The 21,509-nt window shown below is 51.0% G+C and overlaps 1 protein-coding gene across 2 annotated transcripts in view; it reads right to left on the reverse strand.

The window, feature by feature from the left end:
• Window positions 1–4,370: 4,370 nt before the first annotated feature.
• Window positions 4,371–21,509, reverse strand: part of LOC147090648 (histidine N-acetyltransferase-like) — a 74,681-nt gene continuing 57,542 nt past the window's right edge. For both annotated transcript variants that reach the window (XM_085977413.1, XM_085977414.1), the window contains exons 2-4: window positions 15,830–16,025; window positions 9,116–9,340; window positions 4,371–6,213 (exon numbers count right to left, since the gene is read on the reverse strand). In XM_085977413.1, coding sequence (XP_085833539.1) covers window positions 5,659–6,213; window positions 9,116–9,340; window positions 15,830–16,025 — 976 coding nt within the window. In that variant the 3' untranslated portion in view covers window positions 4,371–5,658. The remainder of the gene's footprint in view (window positions 6,214–9,115; window positions 9,341–15,829; window positions 16,026–21,509) is intronic.

Genomic DNA, 21,509 nt, shown 5'->3' on the forward strand with positions numbered 1-21,509 from the left:
AGACACGCTCCAGACACCGCACCCCAGACACACTCCAGACAAACTCCAGACAAACTCCAGACACCGCACCCCAGACACACTGCAGACAAACTCCAGACACACTCCAGACACCGCACCCAGACACACACCAGACACCGCACCCCAGACACACTGCAGACAAACTCCAGACACACTCCAGACACTGCACCCTGACACACTCCAGTCACCGCACCACAGATACACTCCAGACATACTCCAGACACCGCACCCCAGACATACTCCAGACACCGCACCCCCAGACACACTCCAAACACGGCACCCCAGACACACTCCAGACACCGCAATCCAGCCACACCCCAGGCACCGCACGCCAGACACAGCACTCCAGCCACATTCTAGACACAGCACTCCAGAGACCGCACTCCAGACACCGAACTCCAGACACCGCACTCCAGACACCGCACTCCACACACTCCAGACACCACACTCCAGACATCATACAGATTGGCAGTAGAGAGAGAGGGCAGGATGGAGATAGAGACAGAGAGAGAGAGGGAGAGAGAGAGCAGGGTGGAGAGAGAGAGAGGAGAGACAGAGAGAGAAAGAGCAGGGTGAGGATAGAGAGAGAGAGAGCAGAGAGAGAAGGAGAGAGAGCAGGGTGGAGAGAGAGGAGAGAGCTAGGGGAGAGAGGGTGTAGGGTGGAGATAGAGAGAGAGAGAGGAGAGAGGGAGAGGTAGAGAGGGAGCGAGAGGGAGAGGGAGACAGAGAGAAGGAGAGACAGAGAGAGAGGGATAGAGAGAGGAGAGAGAGCAGGGTGGAGAAAGTGGGAGAGAGAGAGACAGCAGAGTGGACATAGAGACACAGACAGAAGGAGAGAGAGAGAGAGACAAAGAGAGACAGAGCAGGGTGAGGATAGAGGGAGAGAGAGAGCAGGGTGGAGAGAGAGGAGAGATAGAAGGAGAGAGAGAGAGATAGGGAGAGGGAATAGGTTGGAGAAAGAGGAGGGAGAGAGGGTGTAGGGTGGAGATAGAGAGAGGGAGAGGTAGAGAGGGAGCGAGAGGGAGAGAGAGACAGAGAGAGAAGGAGACAGAGAGAGTAGAGAGAGGGAGATAGAAGGAGAGAGGGATAGAGAGAAGGGGAGAGAGAGAGGAGAGAGAGCATGGTGGAGATAGAGAGGAGAGAGCAGGGTGGAGAGAGCATGGTGGAGAAAGCAAGAGAGGGAGAGAGAGGGGGATAGACAGAGAGCAGGGTGGAGAAAGGGAGAGGGGTGAGAAATAGCAGGGTGGAGATCGAGAGAGGAGGAGAGAGAAGGAGAGAGAGGGAGAGCAGGGTGGAAATAGAGAGAGAGGGGGTGAGAGATCGCAGGGTAGAGATAGAGAAAGGAGAGAGAGAGAGAGAGCAGGGTGGAAATAGAGAGAAAGAGGGAGAGAGAGCAAGGTAGAGATAGAGAGAAAGAGAGAGAGAGTAGAGTGGAGATAGAGAGGGAGGGAGAGAGACAGAGAGAGGGAGAGAGAAGGAGAGAGAGGGAGAGTAGGGTGGGGATAGAGAGAGAGAGAGAGAGTGCTAGGTGGAGCTAGAGATAGAGAGAGAAGGAAAGAGGGAGCAGGGTGGAGATAGAGAGAGATAGAGACAGAGAGAGAGTCAGAGACAGAGCAGGGTGGAGATTGAGATAGGAGAGAGGGGGAGAGAGGGAGTGAGATAGCATGGTGGAGATAGAGGGAAAGGGAGAGAGATAGCAGGGTGGAGATTGAGAGGGCGAGAAGGAGAGAGAGCAGGGTGGAGATAGAGAGAGAAGGAGAGAGAGCGAGCAGGGTGGAGATCAAGGGAGAAGGAGAGAGCGAGAGCAGGGTCAAAAGAGAGAGATAGGAGAGAATGAGCAGGGTGGAGATAGAGAGAGAATGGAGGGGGAGAGGGAGATAGAGAGAGAGAGGGAGAAAGAGAAGGGGAGAGAGAATGAGAGAGGGAGAGACAGACAGCAGGGTGGAGATAAAGAGAGGAGAGAGAGAGGGGGAGAGAGAACAAGGTGGAGATAGAGAGGGAGAGAGAATGAGGGAGAGAGACAGAGAGAGGGAGAGCAAGAGCTAGGTGGAGATAGAGAGAAGGCCTTGGATATTCTACCCCAGTGTTAACAGTTGCAGCAATCACTGGGGTAGAATATCCACGGCCCTTCTCCAGACCATTTGTCATTGGCGCCCATTGACCAGGGTTTGCACCGAGCTTCCGCTGGCGTTCCCAAGGTACCTTGGGGGGGCGAGGTCCCCCAGTGCTGGCGCCCGTCAGTTATGCAACGCTTTCCTTCGCGTTTTGTGTGCACTGACAGGAAGGCTGCAGGCTGATCTGTGAGTCAAATCTCTCAGTAAATCTCGGCCTAGTCGACAGTGCTCCCTCCGCGCGTCCTACAGCACCCTCTGGGATCTCGAGAGCGTGGGCTTACTAATTAGATTTTAAAAACGCAAGCAGATCAATAGCTTTCTCTAGAATGTAATTACGGGCCTAGGCAGGCGTTGCCAAGCAACCCAGGCCTGGTAAATTCATTACCGCCCATATTAATGGGAACATCAAGAGTGGAATCGCTGTGTAAATGGTGACCCCCCTGGTGACCTCACAGTATCGTACAGCCCACACACGTACCTAATCTGCTGTTTATATTTAATAAACTGTCCTTAGGCTGACAGACTTGTATTTTTAACTTGAAATTTAATGACTTTTTAAGAAGCATCTTTTCCTTGTGGGGAACCTTTGGACAAATATTATTCGGCGCTAGGCCCTAGGATCTTTCTACTTCCGCCTGAGAGGCCAGACGGGGGACGCGGCGGTTTAACGCCTCATCCGAAAGACGGCCCCACTTGTGCGCACAGCAAGATCCCACAAACAGGGGGCACATCGACCAGGATATAACTCCCCGTTGCTTTTTCAAATGGTAGCGCGGGATGCTAATATGGACCTCAACCAGCCAAACGGGGCCTCGGGTTTAATGTCTCATCCGAAAGACGGCACCTCCGACGGTGTAGCGCTCCCTCAGCACTGCGCTGGGAGTGTCGGCCTGGATTACGTGCTCAAATCACTGGGTTAGATCAGCATAACATATATAATTTACAGCACGGAATCAGGCCATTCGGCCCCACAGGTCCGTGCCGGTGTTTATGCTCCACACGAGCCTCCTCCCACCCCTCTTCATCTCACATTACAACAGTGACTGTACTTCAAAAGTACTTCATTGACTGTGAAGCGCTTTAAGACGTCTGGTGGTCATGAAAGGCGCTATATTCTTTCTTTCTTTTCACCCTATCAGCCTATCCTTCTCTTCCTTTCTCCCTCATGTGCTTATCTAGCTTCCCCTTAAATGTATCTCTGCTATTCGCCTCAACCACTCCCTGTGGTAGCAAGTTCCACATTCTCACCATAGAAACATAGAAGATAGTAGCAGGAGTAGGCCATTCGTCCCTTCAAGCCTGCTCCGCCATTCAATGAGATCATGGCTGATCATCCAAATTCAGTCCCCTGTCCCTGCCTTCTCCCCATATCCCTTGATCCCTTTAGCCTTAAGAAATATATCCAACTCCTTCTTGAATATATTTAATGAACTGGCCTCCACCGCCCTCTGTGGCAGAGAATTCCACAGGTTCACCACTCTCTGGATGAAGAAATTCCTCCTCATTTCAGTCCTAAATGGCTTACCCCTTATCCTTAGACTGTGACCCCTGGTTCTGGACTCCCCGACCATCGGGAACATCCTTCCTGCATCTAGTCTGTCCAGGCCTGACAGAATTTTATAGGTTTCGATGAGATCCCCTCTCAATCTTCTAAACTCCAGTGAGTATAAGCCCAATCGACCCAATCTCTCCTCATACGTCATTCCTGCCATCCCAGGTATCAGTCTGGTGAATCTTCGCTGCACTCCTTCCATGGCAAGAACATCCTTCCTCAGATAAGGCGACCAAAACTGCACACAATACTCAAGGTGCGGTCTCACCAAGGCCCTATACAACTGCAGCAAGACATCCTTGTTCCTGTGCTCGAACCCTCTCGCTACGAAGGCCAACATACCATTTGCCTTCTTAACCGCCTGTTGCACCTGCATGCTTACCACTCTCTGGGTAAAGAAGTTTCTCCTGAATTCCTGATTGGATTTATTAGTGACTCTTTAATTTCGCATTGCTAAGATTTCCTTTTGCTACACTTAATGCACTGTAAATAAAACACTGTATCTACGTTAACCCCCAGAAAATGTTTATGCATTATCTCATCATGGAAGGAAGGAGGGCAAGACCTTGGAGAGGGTGCAGAGGTGATTTAACAGATGGGCCGAATGGCCTCCTGTGTTGTATCATTCTATGATGCTATGAAATCAAAAATGACTGGGAGGAAGAGATGAGGCAGATAAAATGAAACATTGGCAATTCTTTTATTGCTGATTTCATAAAAGTTAACTGGCAAAATTCTCCAACTACAGGAAACTCTCGATTTACCAGCACCGGAAATCTCTGTTAACCGGCAAAATTCAGGAGTAGGTTCAGGTAAGTTTTACTTCATATTAGTGGCCGTGTAACCGGGGTTCCTGGATCTGTGGCCATGTAACCGGGGTTCCTGCACCTGTTGCTATGCAACAGGGATGCCTGGATCTGTGGCCGTGTACGGGGCTCTCGTACCTTTTAACTATACCTCTCTGTAATCCGGACTTTTTGATCAACCGGCACCACGCCGGTCCCGTCGGTGCCGGATAAAAAAGAGTTTCCTGTAGTAGAATTCAGTCATCACATTTGATACAATACTCTGAGTTGACATTAGTTACAGGTATAAAAAAAACTTAAGGCACTTTAGGAATCAGGGAAGTCGAGCTGATTGGAGTGTCTCTGCAGTAAAGGCCGAGGGGCTGGGAGAGGCACGACAGCGCCACCACTGGTGGGAGGGTGTAATCACAGCGTGACACGCTTACATAGGCATTCCCCACTGTGAAAGTTGACGCAGGAATTTATAATGGGAAAGTTAACAGCAAGTGCGCGCAAGATTGAAGAATTACTTTATACTTTGTAGAGCGCGGCGTCAAACATTTGGACACGGCCCATCGATCTGCTGCAGTTGCACGCACGTTGCTGAGGTAACAACACGAGGCAGATCTCTGGGTCTGGGACCCTGCTCGACGGGACCGTGGGCTGGAGATCGCGCTGTAGAGCTTATAGGGCTGATTCTGCAACCCACTATGTCCTGAGGCGTATGGGGCACGTTTTATTCTGCGATTTAAGCACTGCGATCAGCCTAAAGTGACAGCCCAGCAGACAAATGTGGCAGCCATTGTGTGCGAACAGCAGGATGCCACAGATGCTGTTGGTTGTGTGGGGGGGGGGGATGGCAGGGGTGGTTGGGCGGCTGGGAATGTTTACCAGGACATCGATAGATCTCCCTGTTTTTCATATAGTACCACGGGGAGCTGATATTGACTGAGACAGGCCAGACTGGGCCCGGGTTTAATGTCTCATCCCAAAGATGGTGGCTCCGACAGTGCGGCGCTCCCTCGGTACTATCACTGGGAGCGTCGGCCTGGATTATGCGCTCGAACCCACAACCTCCTGACTCCAAGGCGAGAGTGCGGCCTGCTGAGCCACGTGGTGGGAAGGTGCAGCAACAGAGGGGGGCAAAAGGCCTGCTCGTCCCCAACTGCAAATCAGCTCAGCGAATGGCCTAAATCCCTGTCTCCAGCAAGTACTGGCCCCCAACTTTTCTGTCGTTCTGCAGGCCTAAGGAGCTCTGGCAGAACGAATGCATTTCTTGCCATAGGGACGGGTCCATGTACAAGAGGCAGTAGACCGGACCCCGCAAGGTGCCAATCGCCATCTGCAGCTGAGCGAGAAACTGGCCTCGAACACGAGGGAAATGCTTCCCGAATATGTCGATGTTGAGGCGGTGGTGATCAGGCCCCATGGGTATTCTGTAGGGGGCAGTGCGCAGGCTCAGAACGCTGGGCTCTTCCTCGCTGTCTGCCATCCAGACTATGTCTTGCTTCAGTAAGGTCTCCAGGTTGCCCCCCAATGGTTTGTACGGCGCCCAGTCCTGAATGATGGTCTTCCCCGGCAGCACGCCCTCCACCACCCTCTGGCTCAGAAACACACGCTTGACGTCGTCGCCGCGAAGCAGAATGGGCTCTTCCCATTCCGTCCCGCTCTCCTTCATCTGGGCGATGATGGCGTCCACCTTTGAGAGGATTTCTTCTGCCTTGAAATGCAGCGTTAGTACCTCCTGTCAGCAAGAAACAAAGACTTGCGTTTATGTTGCGTCTGTCACGAACTCAGGACGTCCCAAAGAGCTTTACAGCTAATGAAGTACTTTTTTGAAGTGTAGTCATGGCAGCCAAAGCCTTTCCACCATCTACAAGGCACAAGTCAGGTGTGTGATGGAATACTCTCCACTTGCCTGGATGAGTGCAGCTCCAACAACACTCAAGAAGCTCGACACCATCCGGGACAAAGCAGCCCGCTTGATTGTCACCCCATCCACCACCTTAAACATTCACTCCCTCCACCACCGGCGCACCGTGGCTGCAGTGTGTACCATCTACAAGATGCGCTGCAGCAACTCGCCAAGGCTCCTTCGGCAGCACCTCCCAAACCCGCGACCTCCACCACCTAGAAGGATAAGGGCAGCAGGCGCATGGGAACACCACCACCTCCAAATTACCCTCCCAGTCACACACCATCCTGACTTGGAAATATATCAGCCATTCCTTCATCGTCACTGGGTCAAAATCCTGGAACTCCCTCCCGAACAGCACTTTGGGAGTTCCTTCACCACACGGACTGCAGCGATTGAAGAGGGCGACTCACCACCACCTTCTCAAGGGTAACTAGGGATGGGCAATAAATGCTGGCCTTGCCAGCGACGCCCACATCCCATGAACGGACAAAAAAAAAGCCAATTTACACGCAGCAAGCTCCCTCAAACAGCAATGTGATAATGACCAGATAATCTGCTTTTAATGATGTTGATTGAGGGATAAATATTGGCCCCAGGACACCGGGCAGAACTCCCCTTCCCTTCTTCCAATAGTGCCACGGGATCTTTTACGTCCACCTGAGAGAGCAGATGGGGCCTCGGTTTAATGCCTCATCCGAAAGATGGCACCTCCGACAGTGCAGCGTTTCCTCAGCGCTGCACTGGGAGTGTCAGCCTTGATTATGTGCTCAAGCCTCTGGAGTGGGACTCGAACCCACGACCTTCTGACTCAGCGGTGAGAGAGTGCTAACTACTGAGCCACCAGCACTGGCGTTGGTGGCAATGGGGGTCCATTTTCATCTACCGCCGCTCGGTGGGGTGTAATCTGGCGGGAGTGGATCGACCACTCGCTGTCGAACTCTGCCGGTTTTCATTCCAATAATTCAACACCCCTTCGGATTAATATCCAGGCGGAGAATTGTACCCCAACGGAACACTGCAACAGGAGGAGCCCCATTGAGCCTGCTCCTCCATTAAATCAGATCAGATCAGAGGGCAGCATGGTGGCATAGTGGTTAGCACTGTTGCCTCACAGCGCCAGGGACTCGGGTTCAAATCCGGCCTCGGGTGACTGTCTGTGTGGAGTTTGTACATTCTCCCCGTGTTTGCGTGGGTTTCCTCCGGGTGCTCCGGTTTCCTCCCACAGTCCAAAGATGTGCGGGTTAGGTTGACTGGCCATGATAAAAATTGGCCCTTAGTGTTAGGGAGGATTAAATACGTGGGGTTACGGGGTTACGGGGATAGGGCTTGGGTGGGATGGCTGTCGGTGTAGGGACCGGGTGCTAGGGTTTGGATGATCAGCCATGATCTCGTTGAATGGCAGAGCAGGCTCGAAGGGCCGAATGGCCTACTCCTGCTCCTAGTTTCTATGTTTCTATGTTTCTATCATGGCTGATCTGTATCACAATAGGTGAGAGGAGGCTCGTGTGGAGCATTAGTGCCAGCTTAGACCAGTTGGGCCAAGTGGCCTGTTTCTGTGCTGTAAGATTCTATGATGTGCAATTATTATTAACATTAGTTATCATTGTGTACAGTTTTGGTCTCCTTATTTAAGGAGGGATATACTTGCATTGGAGGCAGTTCAGAGAAGGTTCACGAGGTTGATTCCTGGGATGAAGGGGTTGTCTTATGATGAAAGGTTGAGCAGGTTGGGCCTATACTCATTGGAGTTTAGAAGAATGAGAGGGGATCTTATTGAAACATATAAGATTCTGAAGGGGCTTGACAGGGTAGATGCAGAGAGGATGTTTCCCCTCATGGGGGAATCTAGAACTAGGGGGCATAGTTTCAGAATAAGGGGGCACACTTTTAAATCGGGAATGAGGAGGAATTTCTTCTCTCAGAGGGTCGTGAATCTTTGGAATTCTCTTCCCCAGAGAGCTGAGGAGGTGGAGTCAGTGAATATATTTAAGGTGGAGAGAGACAGATTTTTGAAAGGTGAGGGAGTCGAGGGTTATGGGGAGTGGGCGGGGAAGTGGAGGCCAAGATCAGCCATGATCTTATTGAATGGCAGAGCAGGCTCGAGAGGCCGAATGATCTACTCCTGCTCCGACGTCCTACGTCTTATATTGTGTGCTTAATTCTTATGGAAGCCAAAAATATGCCTTTTACCCTATTACAGGAAACTTTCTGGTATCCGGCACGGACGGGACCGACCTGGTGCCGGTCCATCAACAATGCCGGATAACCGAACGCTATAGTTAAAACATACGGAGCTCAGAGCTCCGTCTAAAGCAACAAACCCTGTTGCTTAGCGACAGCTTCAAAACAATCGGCACAACTTGCAAGCGTCTCTGTAGCTTAGCAACAGCTTCAGCTACACGCTTGCACAGCCAGAAATGAGTAAAAAAAGTAACTAAAAGTAAAAAAAGTTATCTGAACCGACGCCTGAATTTTGCCAGTGGATAGAGGGTTCCGGTTATTTAGTGGCCGGTTAATCGAAAGTTTCCTGTACCTTGTGATAAACTTTGAAGTCAAAGCACTCATTCCCTAACACTATCTACAGCAACTGGCCAAAACTTCCTTGGCAGCACCTCCCAATCCTCACGACCTCTGCCGCCTGGAAGGTCAAGGTGAAACCCGGGTTGCCATAGCATCAGCAGGGGAAAAGACGGGGTAAGAAGCCGATGCCCGCGACGCGTGACGTTACCTGTTTACATATCAACTGGAACTTTGCAAGGACCTCAGGTCCGAGCGGGCCATTTCTGATGTACCTCCGCACTTCCAGCTCCGGGAACTGGGCCTTGGTCAGATCCAAGCTATATCTCTGGATCAGGCCTGCGATACCTTTGCCCCTTTCTATCGGCGCCACTCTCAACCCTTCCACCACGGCCGTACGCCCGTCATCCACAACATTCACCGACACGAGGGCAACCTGACAACAACAACAGCTTGCATTTATATAGCGACTTTAACATAGTAAAACATCCCCAAGGCGTCATCAGATAAAAATATGGCACTGAGCCACATAAGGAGATATTAGGACAGGTGACTAACAGCAGGTTTTAAGGAGCGTCTTAAAGGAGGAGAGAGAGGTTTAGGGAGGGAATTCCAGAGCTTAGGGCCGAGGCAGCTGAAGGCACGGCCGCCAGTGGTGGAGCCATTAAAATCAGGAAGCGCAAGAGGCCAGAATCGGAGGAGCGCAGAGATCTCGAAGGGTTTGTGGGGCTGGAGGACGTTACAGAGATAGGGAGGGGACGAGGCCACGGAGGGATTTGAAATCAAGGATGAGAATTTTGAAATCGAGGCGTTGCCGGACTGGGAGCCAATGTAGGTCAGCGAGCACAGGGGGTGATGGGTGAACGGGAGTTAGGATACGGGCAGCAGAGTTTTGGATGAGCTTAAGGGTTCGGGCGGTGGTAGGTGAGAGGCCAGCCAGGAAAGCATTGGAATAGTCGAGTCCGGAGGGGTGTGGACGAGGGTTTCAGCAGCAGATGAGCTGAGGCGGGGCGGAGACGGGCGGTGTTACAGGGGTGGAAGCAGGCAGACTTGGCGATGGAGAGAAAATGGGGATGTAAACTCAGCTCGGGGTCAAATAGGGCGCCGAGGTTAGTGAACGGTCTGGTTCAGCCTCAGACAGTGGCCAGGGAGGGGAATGGAGTTAGTGGCGGGGACCAAAGACAATGGCTTCAGTCTTCAAGGGCGAGATAAAAAGACTTGCATTTCTATAGCGCCTTTCACGACCACCGGACGTCTCAAAGCGCTTTACAGCCAATGAAGTATTTTTGGAGTGTAGTCACTGTTGTAATGTGGGAAACGCGGCAGCCAATTTGCACACAGCAAGCTCCCACAAACAGCAATGTGATAACAACCAGATCATCTGTTTTATGTTGGTTGAGGGATAACTATTGGCCAGGAAACCGGAGATAACTCCCACGCCCTTCTTCGAAATAGTGGCCATGGGATGTTTTACGTCCACCTGAGAGAGCAGACGAGGCCTCGGTTTAACGTCTCATCCGAAAGACAGCACCTCCGACGGTGCGACATTCCCTCAGCACTGCACTGGAGTGTCAGCCTAGCTTTATGTGCTCAAGTCCCTGGAGTGGGACTATGAACCTACAACCTTCTGACTCAAAGGTGAAGTGTGCTGTCAACCGAGCCACAGCTGACATTGCTGATACATGAACGATCAGGAGCCAGGGAAAGTGGAGGGTCTTCTGAGCGGTGGCTGCATCCCAGGGTCAAGGCATCCTTGCCAACCATTGGAATGACCCCTTGTAAATCTTCTGCTCTTTACACGGGCATTGCACATGGCCAGTGCGAGTGAGTGATCCCGGAGAGAGTACCAAGATGCGTTGGGCTCCTCCTGTGACTGAGTCTCCCACTTCCCTGCCTAGTCCTTTCACGTCAAGACAGCTGGAGCAAGAAGCAAAGAAAGAAACTTGCATTTATATTTCACCTTTCAAGAGCCCCTCCGCCAACCATCTACTTTTAAAGTGTTGTGTAGGAAATTCTGGCAGCCGATTTGTGCCCCAGGGCGATCCCACAGTTATTCGCTTCTTACTCTATTTCAAAGAAGAACAGGGGAAGTTATCCCCGGTGTCCTGGCCAATATATAACCAATTCACTAAAAATACAGAATGGCCCAGAACTTGGTGTCGGGGGCTTGCCGCGGGTGCAAGCCCCCGATCTGCACTCACCCTGCGCGCTGACATCTGAAGCCCGGGCCTGCTTGCATTTCCTGTCACTGGCCCGGTTCAGATGTCAGCGCGATGTGCTTACCTGATCCAGCGGCGTAGTTAGTGCGATGTGCCGGCTGGGATCAGGTGAGCACTGTACAACCAATCAGGGGAGGGGAAGGTTCATTCATGAGTTTGAGAGTAAGAACTGTCAAACTCATGAAAACTACGGGGGCCCAAAACACTACTTAAACTTTAAATAAAAATTTAAAAAACATCCCAATCATTAAATTAAGTATAAATAAGTTTAAAAAAATAATTTAAACAATTTTTTTTTTTGAAAAAAATAAATTTTTAATAAAAAGGGTCTAAAACTAAACTTACCTTATTGTAGATTCTTTAAAATAATAAACCTGTGGGGGAAAAAATTCTAAATTACACTAAAACACCACTTACCTGTAAAAATAAATACTTACGTGTGCTTTTTACAAGCGTAAAGACCGGAGGCCTTTAGACATGCGCAAATCCCCCAAAACAGAGGAAATCCAAGACGCACGCGCTGCCCCCTACAGCGCACGCGCTAGCCTCTTCAACTCTTGGGTTAGAGGAGAGGAAATGCCGGTTTTCAGCGCATGCGCTGTGCATGCTGAAAACCAGCATTTCCTTCGGCCAGACGCGCGAGTACCCCTTCCGTACTCACGCGTTTGGGGAGGAATTACTGCCCCATTATCTGCTCATTTATCGCATTGCGGTTAAGAAGGCAAATGGTATGTTGGCCTTCATAGCGAGAGGATTCGAGTACAGGAGCAAGGATGTCTTGCTACAGTTGTACAGGGCCTTGGTGAGACCTCACCTTGAGCATTGTGTGCAGTTTTGGTCGCCTTATCTGAGGAAGGATGTTCTTGCCATGGAGGGAGTGCAGCGAAGATTCACCAGGCTGATACCTGGGATGGCAGGAATGACGTATGAGGAGAGATTGGGTCGACTGGGCTTATATTCGCTGGAGTTTAGAAGAATGAGAGGGGATCTCATTGAAACTTATAAAATTCTAACAGAACTGGACAGACTAGATGCAGGAAGGATGTTCCCGATGGTGGGGGAGTCCAGAACCAGAGATCACAGTCTAAAGATAAGGGGTAAGCCATTTAGGACAGAGATGAGGAGGAATTTCTTCACCCAGAGAGTGGTGAACCTGTGGAATTCTCTACCACAGAAGGCAGTTGAGGCCAATTCATTAAATATATTCAAGAAGGAGTTAGATATATTTCTTAAGGCTAAAGGGATCAAGGGATATGGGGAGAAGGCAGGGACAGGGTACTGAACTTGGATGATCAGCCATGATCTCATTGAATGGCGGAGCAGGCTCGAGGGGCCGAATGGCCTACTCCTGCTCCTATCTTCTATGTTTCTATGCTGTTTGTGTGGGATCTTGCTGTGCGCACATTGGCTGCCGCATTGCCTTACATTGCAACAGTGACTGCACTTCAAAGGTACTCCACTGGCTGTGAAGCGCTTTGGGACGTCCTGAGGTTGTGAAAGGCGCTGGAGAAATGCAAGTTCTTTCGCCTGGCTGGAGAGTCCAGAACCAGGGGTCACAGTCTCAGGATAAGGGGTCGGCCATTTAGGACAGAGATGAGGAGAAATCTCTTCACTCAGAGGGTGGTGAATCTTTGGAATTCTCTACCCCAGGGGGCTGTGGAGGCTCCGTCGTTGAGTATATTCAAGACAGAGATCAATAGTATTTTGGACATTAAGGGAATCGAGGGATATGGGGATCGGGTGGGAAAGTGGAGATGAGGTAGAAGATCAGCCATGACCTCATTGAATGGCGGAGCAGGCTCGAGGGGCCATGTGACCTACTCCTGCTCCTATTTCTTATGTTCTATCAGGTCAAAATGCTACTCCAACAGACCAACCAGCAACTGATGGCGGCTGCTCATTCATGGGAATTCAACTCAGACCGCAGCGAACATATCATAGAGCCACAGAATCATAGAATGGTTACAGCACGGAAGAAGGCCATTCGGCCCGTCGAGCCCGTGCCGGCTCCCTGCAACTGAGATGGGGAGGCTGCTCATGAACCTATCCTCCCAGCCGCCGTCAATGCGCTGTAAGGAAAGGGTTAACCAGACTGTTGTAAGAAATAGCTGTTAGATTCATAGATGGGGTTTTAATTCTTAGAACAGAGGCTGACAACAAACTGAAATACAGCTGGGAACATACGGCTGAAATGCCAGCGAGGTCAAATAACAAACACTGAAAGACAAATGGAAGTGATAAAGGGAACGTATAATGCAAGGCAACACAGGGCGGTGGTGCAATAGTTCGACAAAATGGAGCTGCAAAGTCATAAAATGTTCTTAAAGAAACATAACAAAACATTCCTCAGAAAGGTAAGAGAAAGGCCTCGTCAGCCATACAGAAAGGGAGGGTGAGGGATGCCTTCCCGCTCCACAATTGGATTAGACAGGAAACTTTCGATTTACCAGCACCAAAATAACCGGAAATCTCGGTTAACCGGCAAAATTCAGGAGTAGGTTCAGGTAAGTTTTATTACTTGCCTTCCTCCATCTGTTGCTGTGCAAGGGTGTGGCTGCAGCTGTTGCTAAGCTACAGAGACGCTTGCAACTTGTGGCCATTGTTCTGAACCTGTTGCTAAGCAACAGGGTTTGTTGCTTTATACGGAGCTCTCAGCTCCATATCTTTTACTATAGCTTTCGGTTATCCGGAATTTTTGATGAACCGGCACCACGTCGGTCCCGTCGGTGCCGGATAAAAAAAAGTTTCCTGTAGATGGGGAACAAATGACTGACACCAGGTAATCACCAGCCCACCAAAATAACTATAAATATAGACGACCGAGAGAGGGAATCAGACAGTGAGGGGCAAAGGCTTCTTCGAGGTGGAAATCAATGCTGGCTTATGTCTAACACCGTGACCAAATTTAGCCTCTGAGGTGGAAATCAATGCTGGCTTATGCCTAACACCTCCAACAGCTTGAGGGATGAATCAACAGAAGTGACTGCTGTTATTGGTTGCAGAGACCCACTGACCCGAGACCTCCACGCTGTCTCATCGGGCATATAACCGTCCGTCCATCCGGTCGTGGCATTCTGCTTCAGGGCTGTAGATCGCTCTCTGTTGTCGCGGGTTGAATGTCTATTATACTTATTGTAACCACGTGTAATATGCCCGATACGAGACTCCCAAAACAAGCGCTCTACCCGGAGCTCCGACATGGCAAGAGAGCCCCAGGTGGGCAGAGGAAACGCTTCAAGGACACCCTCAAAGCCTCCTTGAAAAAGTGCAACATCCCCACCGACATCTGGGAATCCCTGGCCCAAGACCGCACAAAGTGGAGGAGAAGCATCCGGGAAGGCGCCGAACACCTCGAGTCTCTTCGCCGGGAGCAAGCGGAAGCCCAGCGCAAGCAGCGCAAGGAGCGCACGTCAACCCAAGCACCCCACCCACCAGCCCCATCAACCACCGTCTGTGACAGAGACTGTAGGTCCCACATTGGACTCATCAGTCTCCTGAGAACTCATTTTTAATGTGGAAGCAAGTCATCCTCGGTTCCGAGACCCTGCCTAAGAAGAAGAAGGGGGTGTAATATCTGATTATGCTTTAAAACTGTAGCTCTTTAATAAAGAGCCTTACGACTCCAAAGACCCTTTGGGTAATCTGTGTGTGACCTGTGATCCTAATCTTACATGGTTCCGCAGTCTACTAACGTTATTGTACTATTAATTCCTCTTTATATTGTAGTAACATTGGCCTTTATCCCTTGCTTGTTAAGCAGGGAAGTATAAGTCAGGATAGGGTCATGACCACTGAACTGTTGACCCAAGGCTGACCCCACAGCAACGGCCATATAAATGTAAGTTCTTTCTTTCCTTCCCTCTGTTTCTTGACACCCGCTGATAGTTTATCGGGAAACGAGGAAGCAGACCAAAGGCGTCGCTATCTCTTTGTGTTCCTGTACATGTTACTGTATCCATCAAGAAGTCGGTTCTAGCTAAACATTTACCAGAACCGAGCTCCAGGCGAACAATAAACCCTTTATTGCAGGTTGACTGATGGACTTTACAATCAAATCCTGTGATTTCATTTTTAAATCTAAGCGGAGAATGATTGTTCAACTGCAGAATTTCAGCTCAAGAAAGAAAGCCTCACATTTCTACAGCGCCTTTCGTGGCTTCTGGATGCCCGAAATCGTTTTACAGCCAATGAAGTACTTTTGAAGTGTAGTCGCTGCTGTAATGTAGGAAACGCAGCAGCCATTTTGTGCACAACAAGCCCCCACAAACAGCAAAGAGATAAATACCAGAGTGTCCATTTTTTTAGGTGTTGCTTGAAGGATAAATATCGGCCGGGAGACCGAGGAGGACTTCCCTGCTCTTCCTCCAATAGTGGCCGTGGGATCTTTTACGTCAACCAGATTAGGGCAGACGGGGCCTCGGTTGAGCTCGGTAATGCCGGGGAAATGGAGACTGGAGGAGCAGGGGAACGGAGGTCAGGGGGAGGAAGATCAGAGCTAGAAATGAGTGCGCGCTTCTTGCCCACTATATTGGGTGGGCTTAGTAGGCCGGTTAGTGCCTGAAAAACGGATTTATAGGCCCTAGACTCGAACAAAGTTGGAAAAAACCGGGGCGGGGGGAGGGGGGGGCGGGGAGCACGGGGTGGGGGTGGAGCCGGTGAGGAGAAGGCGCGGGCAATCCATGCGAAATGGAGAAGGTCACACTCACCACTTGCCCCTTCCTCTTAGCCAGGACCACTCTTCGAGCCGGCTGCCGTAGCCAAACGTGGTACCTGACGGGCAGGTAGTCGATTCCCCCGTAGACGTCCCCGGAGATGGACATCACCTGCTCAAAGTCGGCCTCCTCGGCAAGGCAGAACTCCAGCCCGTGGCTCGCTCCCTCCATCTCGGAGGCTCGGTGTGACCTGCGGAGGGGACAAGACTTCAGTCGTCACGTCGCACGGAGGTGAGGTTTGCCGGAACCTTTCGAGATGTTCTGGACCACGCGACCAAAGCCCACCAAAGTCTCCTTTTGCCTTTCCAACGCAACTTAAGGCCCCTCCAACCACCCATTGAATTTCAGTTCGAGCGACAGGGCCTGGCTGGGTGGGTGGGGGCGGAATTCGTCCCTACGGATAATGTCCCCGGAAATTCTAGTTGTGGGTCAAGGGGGCACTTTCCTACTGGCTCCCCTCTCCCTCCCTCGTGCCACGTCCCAGGGCTCACACCCGGATTCCGGGCTCGCCCGCCCGCGATCTCGATTCTATCCGGCCGAGGAGGGGGTGGGAATTGTCACTCCCTCCCGCCCGGTTCGCAGTACGACCGCCTCCCTTGCCGCACCTTTCCCGCAGCCACCATTTTGATGCCCGCTGTCAACGTCAAGGCGCCCGCCTAACTCAGAGCCTCCCCCCCCACTGCGACGCACACACGCCGCCCTGGGCAAAACCTGGTGGGCGAGGGCGAGAAGCGGCGTCCCCACGACGGAAAAAAAAGGAGTGCTCCTCCGGGGCCTAGAGGCCTGAGGCCTGATCGGAGTAGGCCCGACTCCGCAATGCATCCCAATTCAGGGCGAGCCAGCCTGAAACAGGTGCTCGGGCTCCTGATTTACACACATAGACGCCTGAAGAACGGCCATGACCCAATTTCGCCTCGGACGTTGTTCAGGCGCCCTTCGTGTTCCTTCTCCACGAGAAACATTTCTCTTCGCAGAAATGATTTACCGATCTCTTAAAAACATTGGTGTTTTGTTTGTTATGCCCAAAAGTTAAATTTAGCTGCTGGCCTCTCCAATCTTCAATTTCCAAAACCAATTTGGCTATGACTGACATACTGGAACCATTCTTACAGAGGCCCATTTACTCTTGTCTACAGTACCTGTTGGTGAGCTGCAGGATTTGGAATATGAGACTCTGAACCTGGCATGGCTTTTATCATCATTCTGCACCACATGATTTCAGTCTTTGCCCTTTGACCCTAACACGTACACCATTCAAGATCCCAAAGTACAAAGGTAGGCAAACCACCAAGGGTTCAGTCCCGCTCCACAGACTTGAGCACATAACCCAGGCTGACACTCCCGGTGTCGGAGCTGCCGTCTTCCGGATGAGACATTATAACCGCGGCCTCCGTCTGACCTCTCAGGTGGACACTAAAGATCCCACGGCCGCTATTGGAAGAAGAGCAGGGGGGAGTTCTCCCCGGTGTCCTGGGGCCAATATTTATCCCTCAATCAACATCACTAAAAGCATTGGCCCAGAACTTCGGGTCCCCCCGGGTGAGTACGCACGGGGTACTCACCCGTAGGCCCGATGGAAGTGCCGGTTTCCTGCACGCACTGCGCATGCGCGGGAAACCGGCACTTCCGTCCCCCTGAACGAAGGGGTTCAGAGGTCAAACGCGTGCGCGGGGGAGGCTGCGCGCGCGCATCGAACTTGCGGTTTTCTTTACAGGTTTTCCCGGGAGGGAAAGTCTGCAGAATTTAGAAATGTAAAAAGCAGGCGTAAGGCCTGCTTTTTACAAGGTAAGTGGTGAATTAATTAAAATTAAAGCATTTTTTCCACAGGTTTATTATTTTTAAATACTTTAAAGCAAGGTAAGTTTATTTTTAGCCCCGTTAGAATATAAAAAAAAATTTTCAAAAATTTAAATTATTGTTTAAAATAGTTATTTCATGTAATTTATAGTTTATTTTAAAAATATGATGTTTTTTAAAAATGTATTTGAAGGTTTAGTGCTATTTTGGGGTCGTAGTATTTATAAGTCTTGACAGCTCTTCCTGTCAAACTTATGAATGGAGCATTCCCTGCTCCGATTGGCTCTCCCTGGCCCACGTGATCCCAGAGGACGCATCGAACTAACTGCGCCCCTGGGATACACAAGCACTGTGCGCTGGCAGCTGGACCAGGCCCCGGATCGGAATTCCACGCGGGCCCTACAGCTCAACGGCCGGCGCGCTAGGTAAGTGCAGGTCGGGGGCTTGCACCCGCGGGAAGCCCCCGACCCGAGTTCCTGGGCCATTTAATATCTGGTCATGATCACATCGCTGTTTGTGGGAGCTTGCTGTGCACAAATTAGCTGCCGCGTTTCCCACATTACAACAGCGGCTACACTTCAAAAAAAGCACTTCATTGGCTGTGAAGAGTTTTGGGACGTCCCGAGCTGGCGAAAGGTGCTGTATAAATGCAAGTCTCAACGAATGTGTGATAGATCCAAAGCGGGCCTTTCTGTGGGACAGCCTGCTCTCTTAAAATGAATCGTTCTCCGAAGTGAGCAGAAGTCAGCTGCTTTAATCGCTGGGCTAAGCTAAGGAGATTACTCACAGCGCCATTCCCGACCTCCCAAAGTGCATCGCAGTCCACAAAGCACTTTTGAAGTGTCGTCACTGTTGTACTGTAGGGAAACAAAGCACAGCAAGATCCCACACACAGCAATGAGATCAGCCACCAGATAACCGGCTTTAGCTGAGGGATAATAACTGACCCAGGACACCGGGGAGAACTCCCCTGCCTTTCTTTGAATGGTGACCGTCAGATCTTTTACGCCCATCTAAGAGAGCGGACGGGGCCTCGGTTTTACTTCTCATCTGCGAGGCGGCACCTCCGACAGTGCAGCGCTCCTGCAGTACCGCGCTCCTGCAGTACCGGCACTGGGAGTGTCGGCCTAGATTTTTGCGCTCGAGTCTCTGGAGTGGGACTTGAACCCACAACCTTCTGACTCAGAGGCGCGAGAGAGAGAGAGTGCTACCCACTGAGCCACAGCCGATACTTGCCTTCAGCTGCCTTGGCTCCCACTCTCTGGAATTCCCTCCCTAAACCTCTTCACCCCCCCCCCTCCCCATCTCCTTTAAGACCCCACTCCAGGGACTTGAGCACATAAAGCCAGGCTGACACTCCCAGTGCAGTGCTGAGCGAGTGCCGCACTGTCGGAGGTGCCGTCTTTCGGATGAGATGTTAAACCCGAGGCCCCGTCTGTCCTCTCAGGTGGACGTAAAAGATCCCATGGCCACTATTTCAAAGAAGGGGAGTTATCCCCGGTGTCCTTTCCAATATTTCTCCCTCAAACCAACATAACCAAAAACAGATTACCTGGTCATTATCACATTGCTGTTAGCGGGAGCTTGCTGTGCGCAAATTGGCAGCCGTATTTCCCACATTACAACAGCGACTCCACTTCAAAAAAGTACTTCATTGGCTGTAAAGCGCTTTGAGACATCCGGTGGTCGTGAAAGGCGCTATATAAATGCAGCACGGTGGCATAGTGGTTAGCACTGTTGCCTCACAGCGCCAGGGACCCGGGTTCGAATCCGGCCTCGGGCGACAGTCTGTGTGGAGTTTGCACATTCTCCCCGTGTTTGCGTGGGTTTCCTCCGGGTGCTCCGGTTTCCTCCCACAGTCCAAAGATGTGCGGGTTAGGTTGATTGGCCATGATAAAAATTGGCCCTTAGTGTTAGGGGGGATTAAATATGTGGGGTTACGGGGATCGGGTGGGATATGTGTCGGTGCAGGCTCGATGGGCCGAAATGGCCTCTATCTGCACTGTGGGGATTCTGTGATTCTGTGACAGGAGAGTTGCTGCTTCTGCCATACCACTGCACCGCCAGCAGGTGGCGACGCGTCCCCAGGAACAAGCGATCCAATCATTGAAGGCCACAAAATAGCGCCAGCTACTGGCAGGAAGGCGTTACTACAGCAGCCAAAGATTCACCAGTTCTCATCCCATAAAGTAATGAAAGGTGTGGATAAATTAATTACTTAACATAGGACTAGCTGGCAAAATTCACAACTCTCATGCAAAAAAAAACACTCCTCCCAACCCCTGCACAGCAGACAATGTAGAATGACAATGTTCTGGCCAATATTTATCCTTCAGCCAACATCACAAAAAAATCAGATGAAGTGGTCGTCTAAGAACATAAGAATCAGGAGCAGGAGAAGGCCATACGGCCCCTCGAGCCTGCTCCGCCATTCGGTAAGATCATGGCTGATCTTTGATCTCAACTCCACTTTCCCGCCCTATCCCTTGATTCCCCTAGAGTCCAAAAATCTATCGATCTCAGCCTTGAATACATTCAACGATTCAGCATCCACAGCCCTCTGGGGTAGAGAATTCCAAAGATTCACCACCCTCCGAGTGAAGAAATTCCTCCTCATCTCAGTCTTAAATGGCCGACCCCTTATTCTGAGGCTGTGACCCCTGGTTCGAGACTCCCCAGCCAGGGGGAAACAGCCTCTCAGTATCTACCCAGTCAAGCCCTCAAAGAATTTTATACGTTTCTATGAGATCACATTGTGGGACCTTGCTGTGCGCAAATTGGCTGCCGCGTTTCCCTACGTTCCAACAGTGACTGCACTTCAAAAGTACTTCATTGGCTGTAAAGCGTTTTGAGACATCTGGTGGTCATGAGCAGGTCAGAGGCTGGGTATTCTGCGGCGAGTGTCTCACCTCCTGACTCCCCAAAGCCTTTCCACCATCTACAAGGCACAAGTCAGGAGTGTGATGGAATACTCTCCACTTGCCTGGATGGGTGCCGCTCCAACAACACTCAAGAAGCTCGACACTATCCAGACAAAGAAGCCCACTTGATTGGCACCCCATCCAGCACCTTAAACATTCACTCCCTCCACCACCGGCGTACCGTGGCTGCAGTGTGTACCATCTACAAGATGCACTGCAGCAACTCGCCAAAGCTCCTTCGGCAGCACCTCCCAAACCCGCGACCTCTACCGTCTAGAAGGACAAAGGCAGCAGGCGCATGGGAACACCACCACCTCCAAGTTCCCCTCCAAGTCACACGCCATCCTGACTAGGAAATATATCGCCATTCCTTCATCGTCGCTGGGTCAAAATCCTGGAACTCCCTCCCTAACAGCACTGTGGGAGCACCTTCACCTCACGGACTGCAGCGGTTCAAGAAGGCGGCTCACCACCACCTTCTCGAGGGCAATTAGGGATGGGCAATAAATGCTGGCCTTGTCAGCGATGCCCACATCCCAGGAACGAATTAAAAAAAACAGCCTCTGGATGGAGCTAGACTTTGTCTCACTCATAAGCTGGTGTTCAGATGTATTACAGGAAAGATGTGATCGCACTAGAGAGGGTGCAGAGGAGATTTACGAGGATGTTGCCTGGGCTGGGGAATTTTAGCTATGAGGAAATATTGGATCGGCTGGGGTTGTTTTCTTTGGAACGGAGGAGGCTGAGGGGAGATTTAATTGAGGTGTATAAAATTATGAGGGGCCCAGATAGAGTGGATAGGAAGGACCTATTTCCCCCAGCAGAGAGGTCAATAACCAGGGGGCATAGATTTAAAGTAATTGGTAGAAGGATTAGAGGGGAGTTGAGGAGAAGCTTTTTCACCCAGAGGGTGGTGGGGGTCTGGAACTCACTGCCTGAAAGGGTGGGAGAGGCAG

This window comes from Somniosus microcephalus, unplaced genomic scaffold (assembly GCF_052327205.1).
Source record: "Somniosus microcephalus isolate GS21.2 unplaced genomic scaffold, FLI_Smic_1.0 unresolved_chr4, whole genome shotgun sequence".
Taxonomy (NCBI): domain Eukaryota; kingdom Metazoa; phylum Chordata; class Chondrichthyes; order Squaliformes; family Somniosidae; genus Somniosus; species Somniosus microcephalus.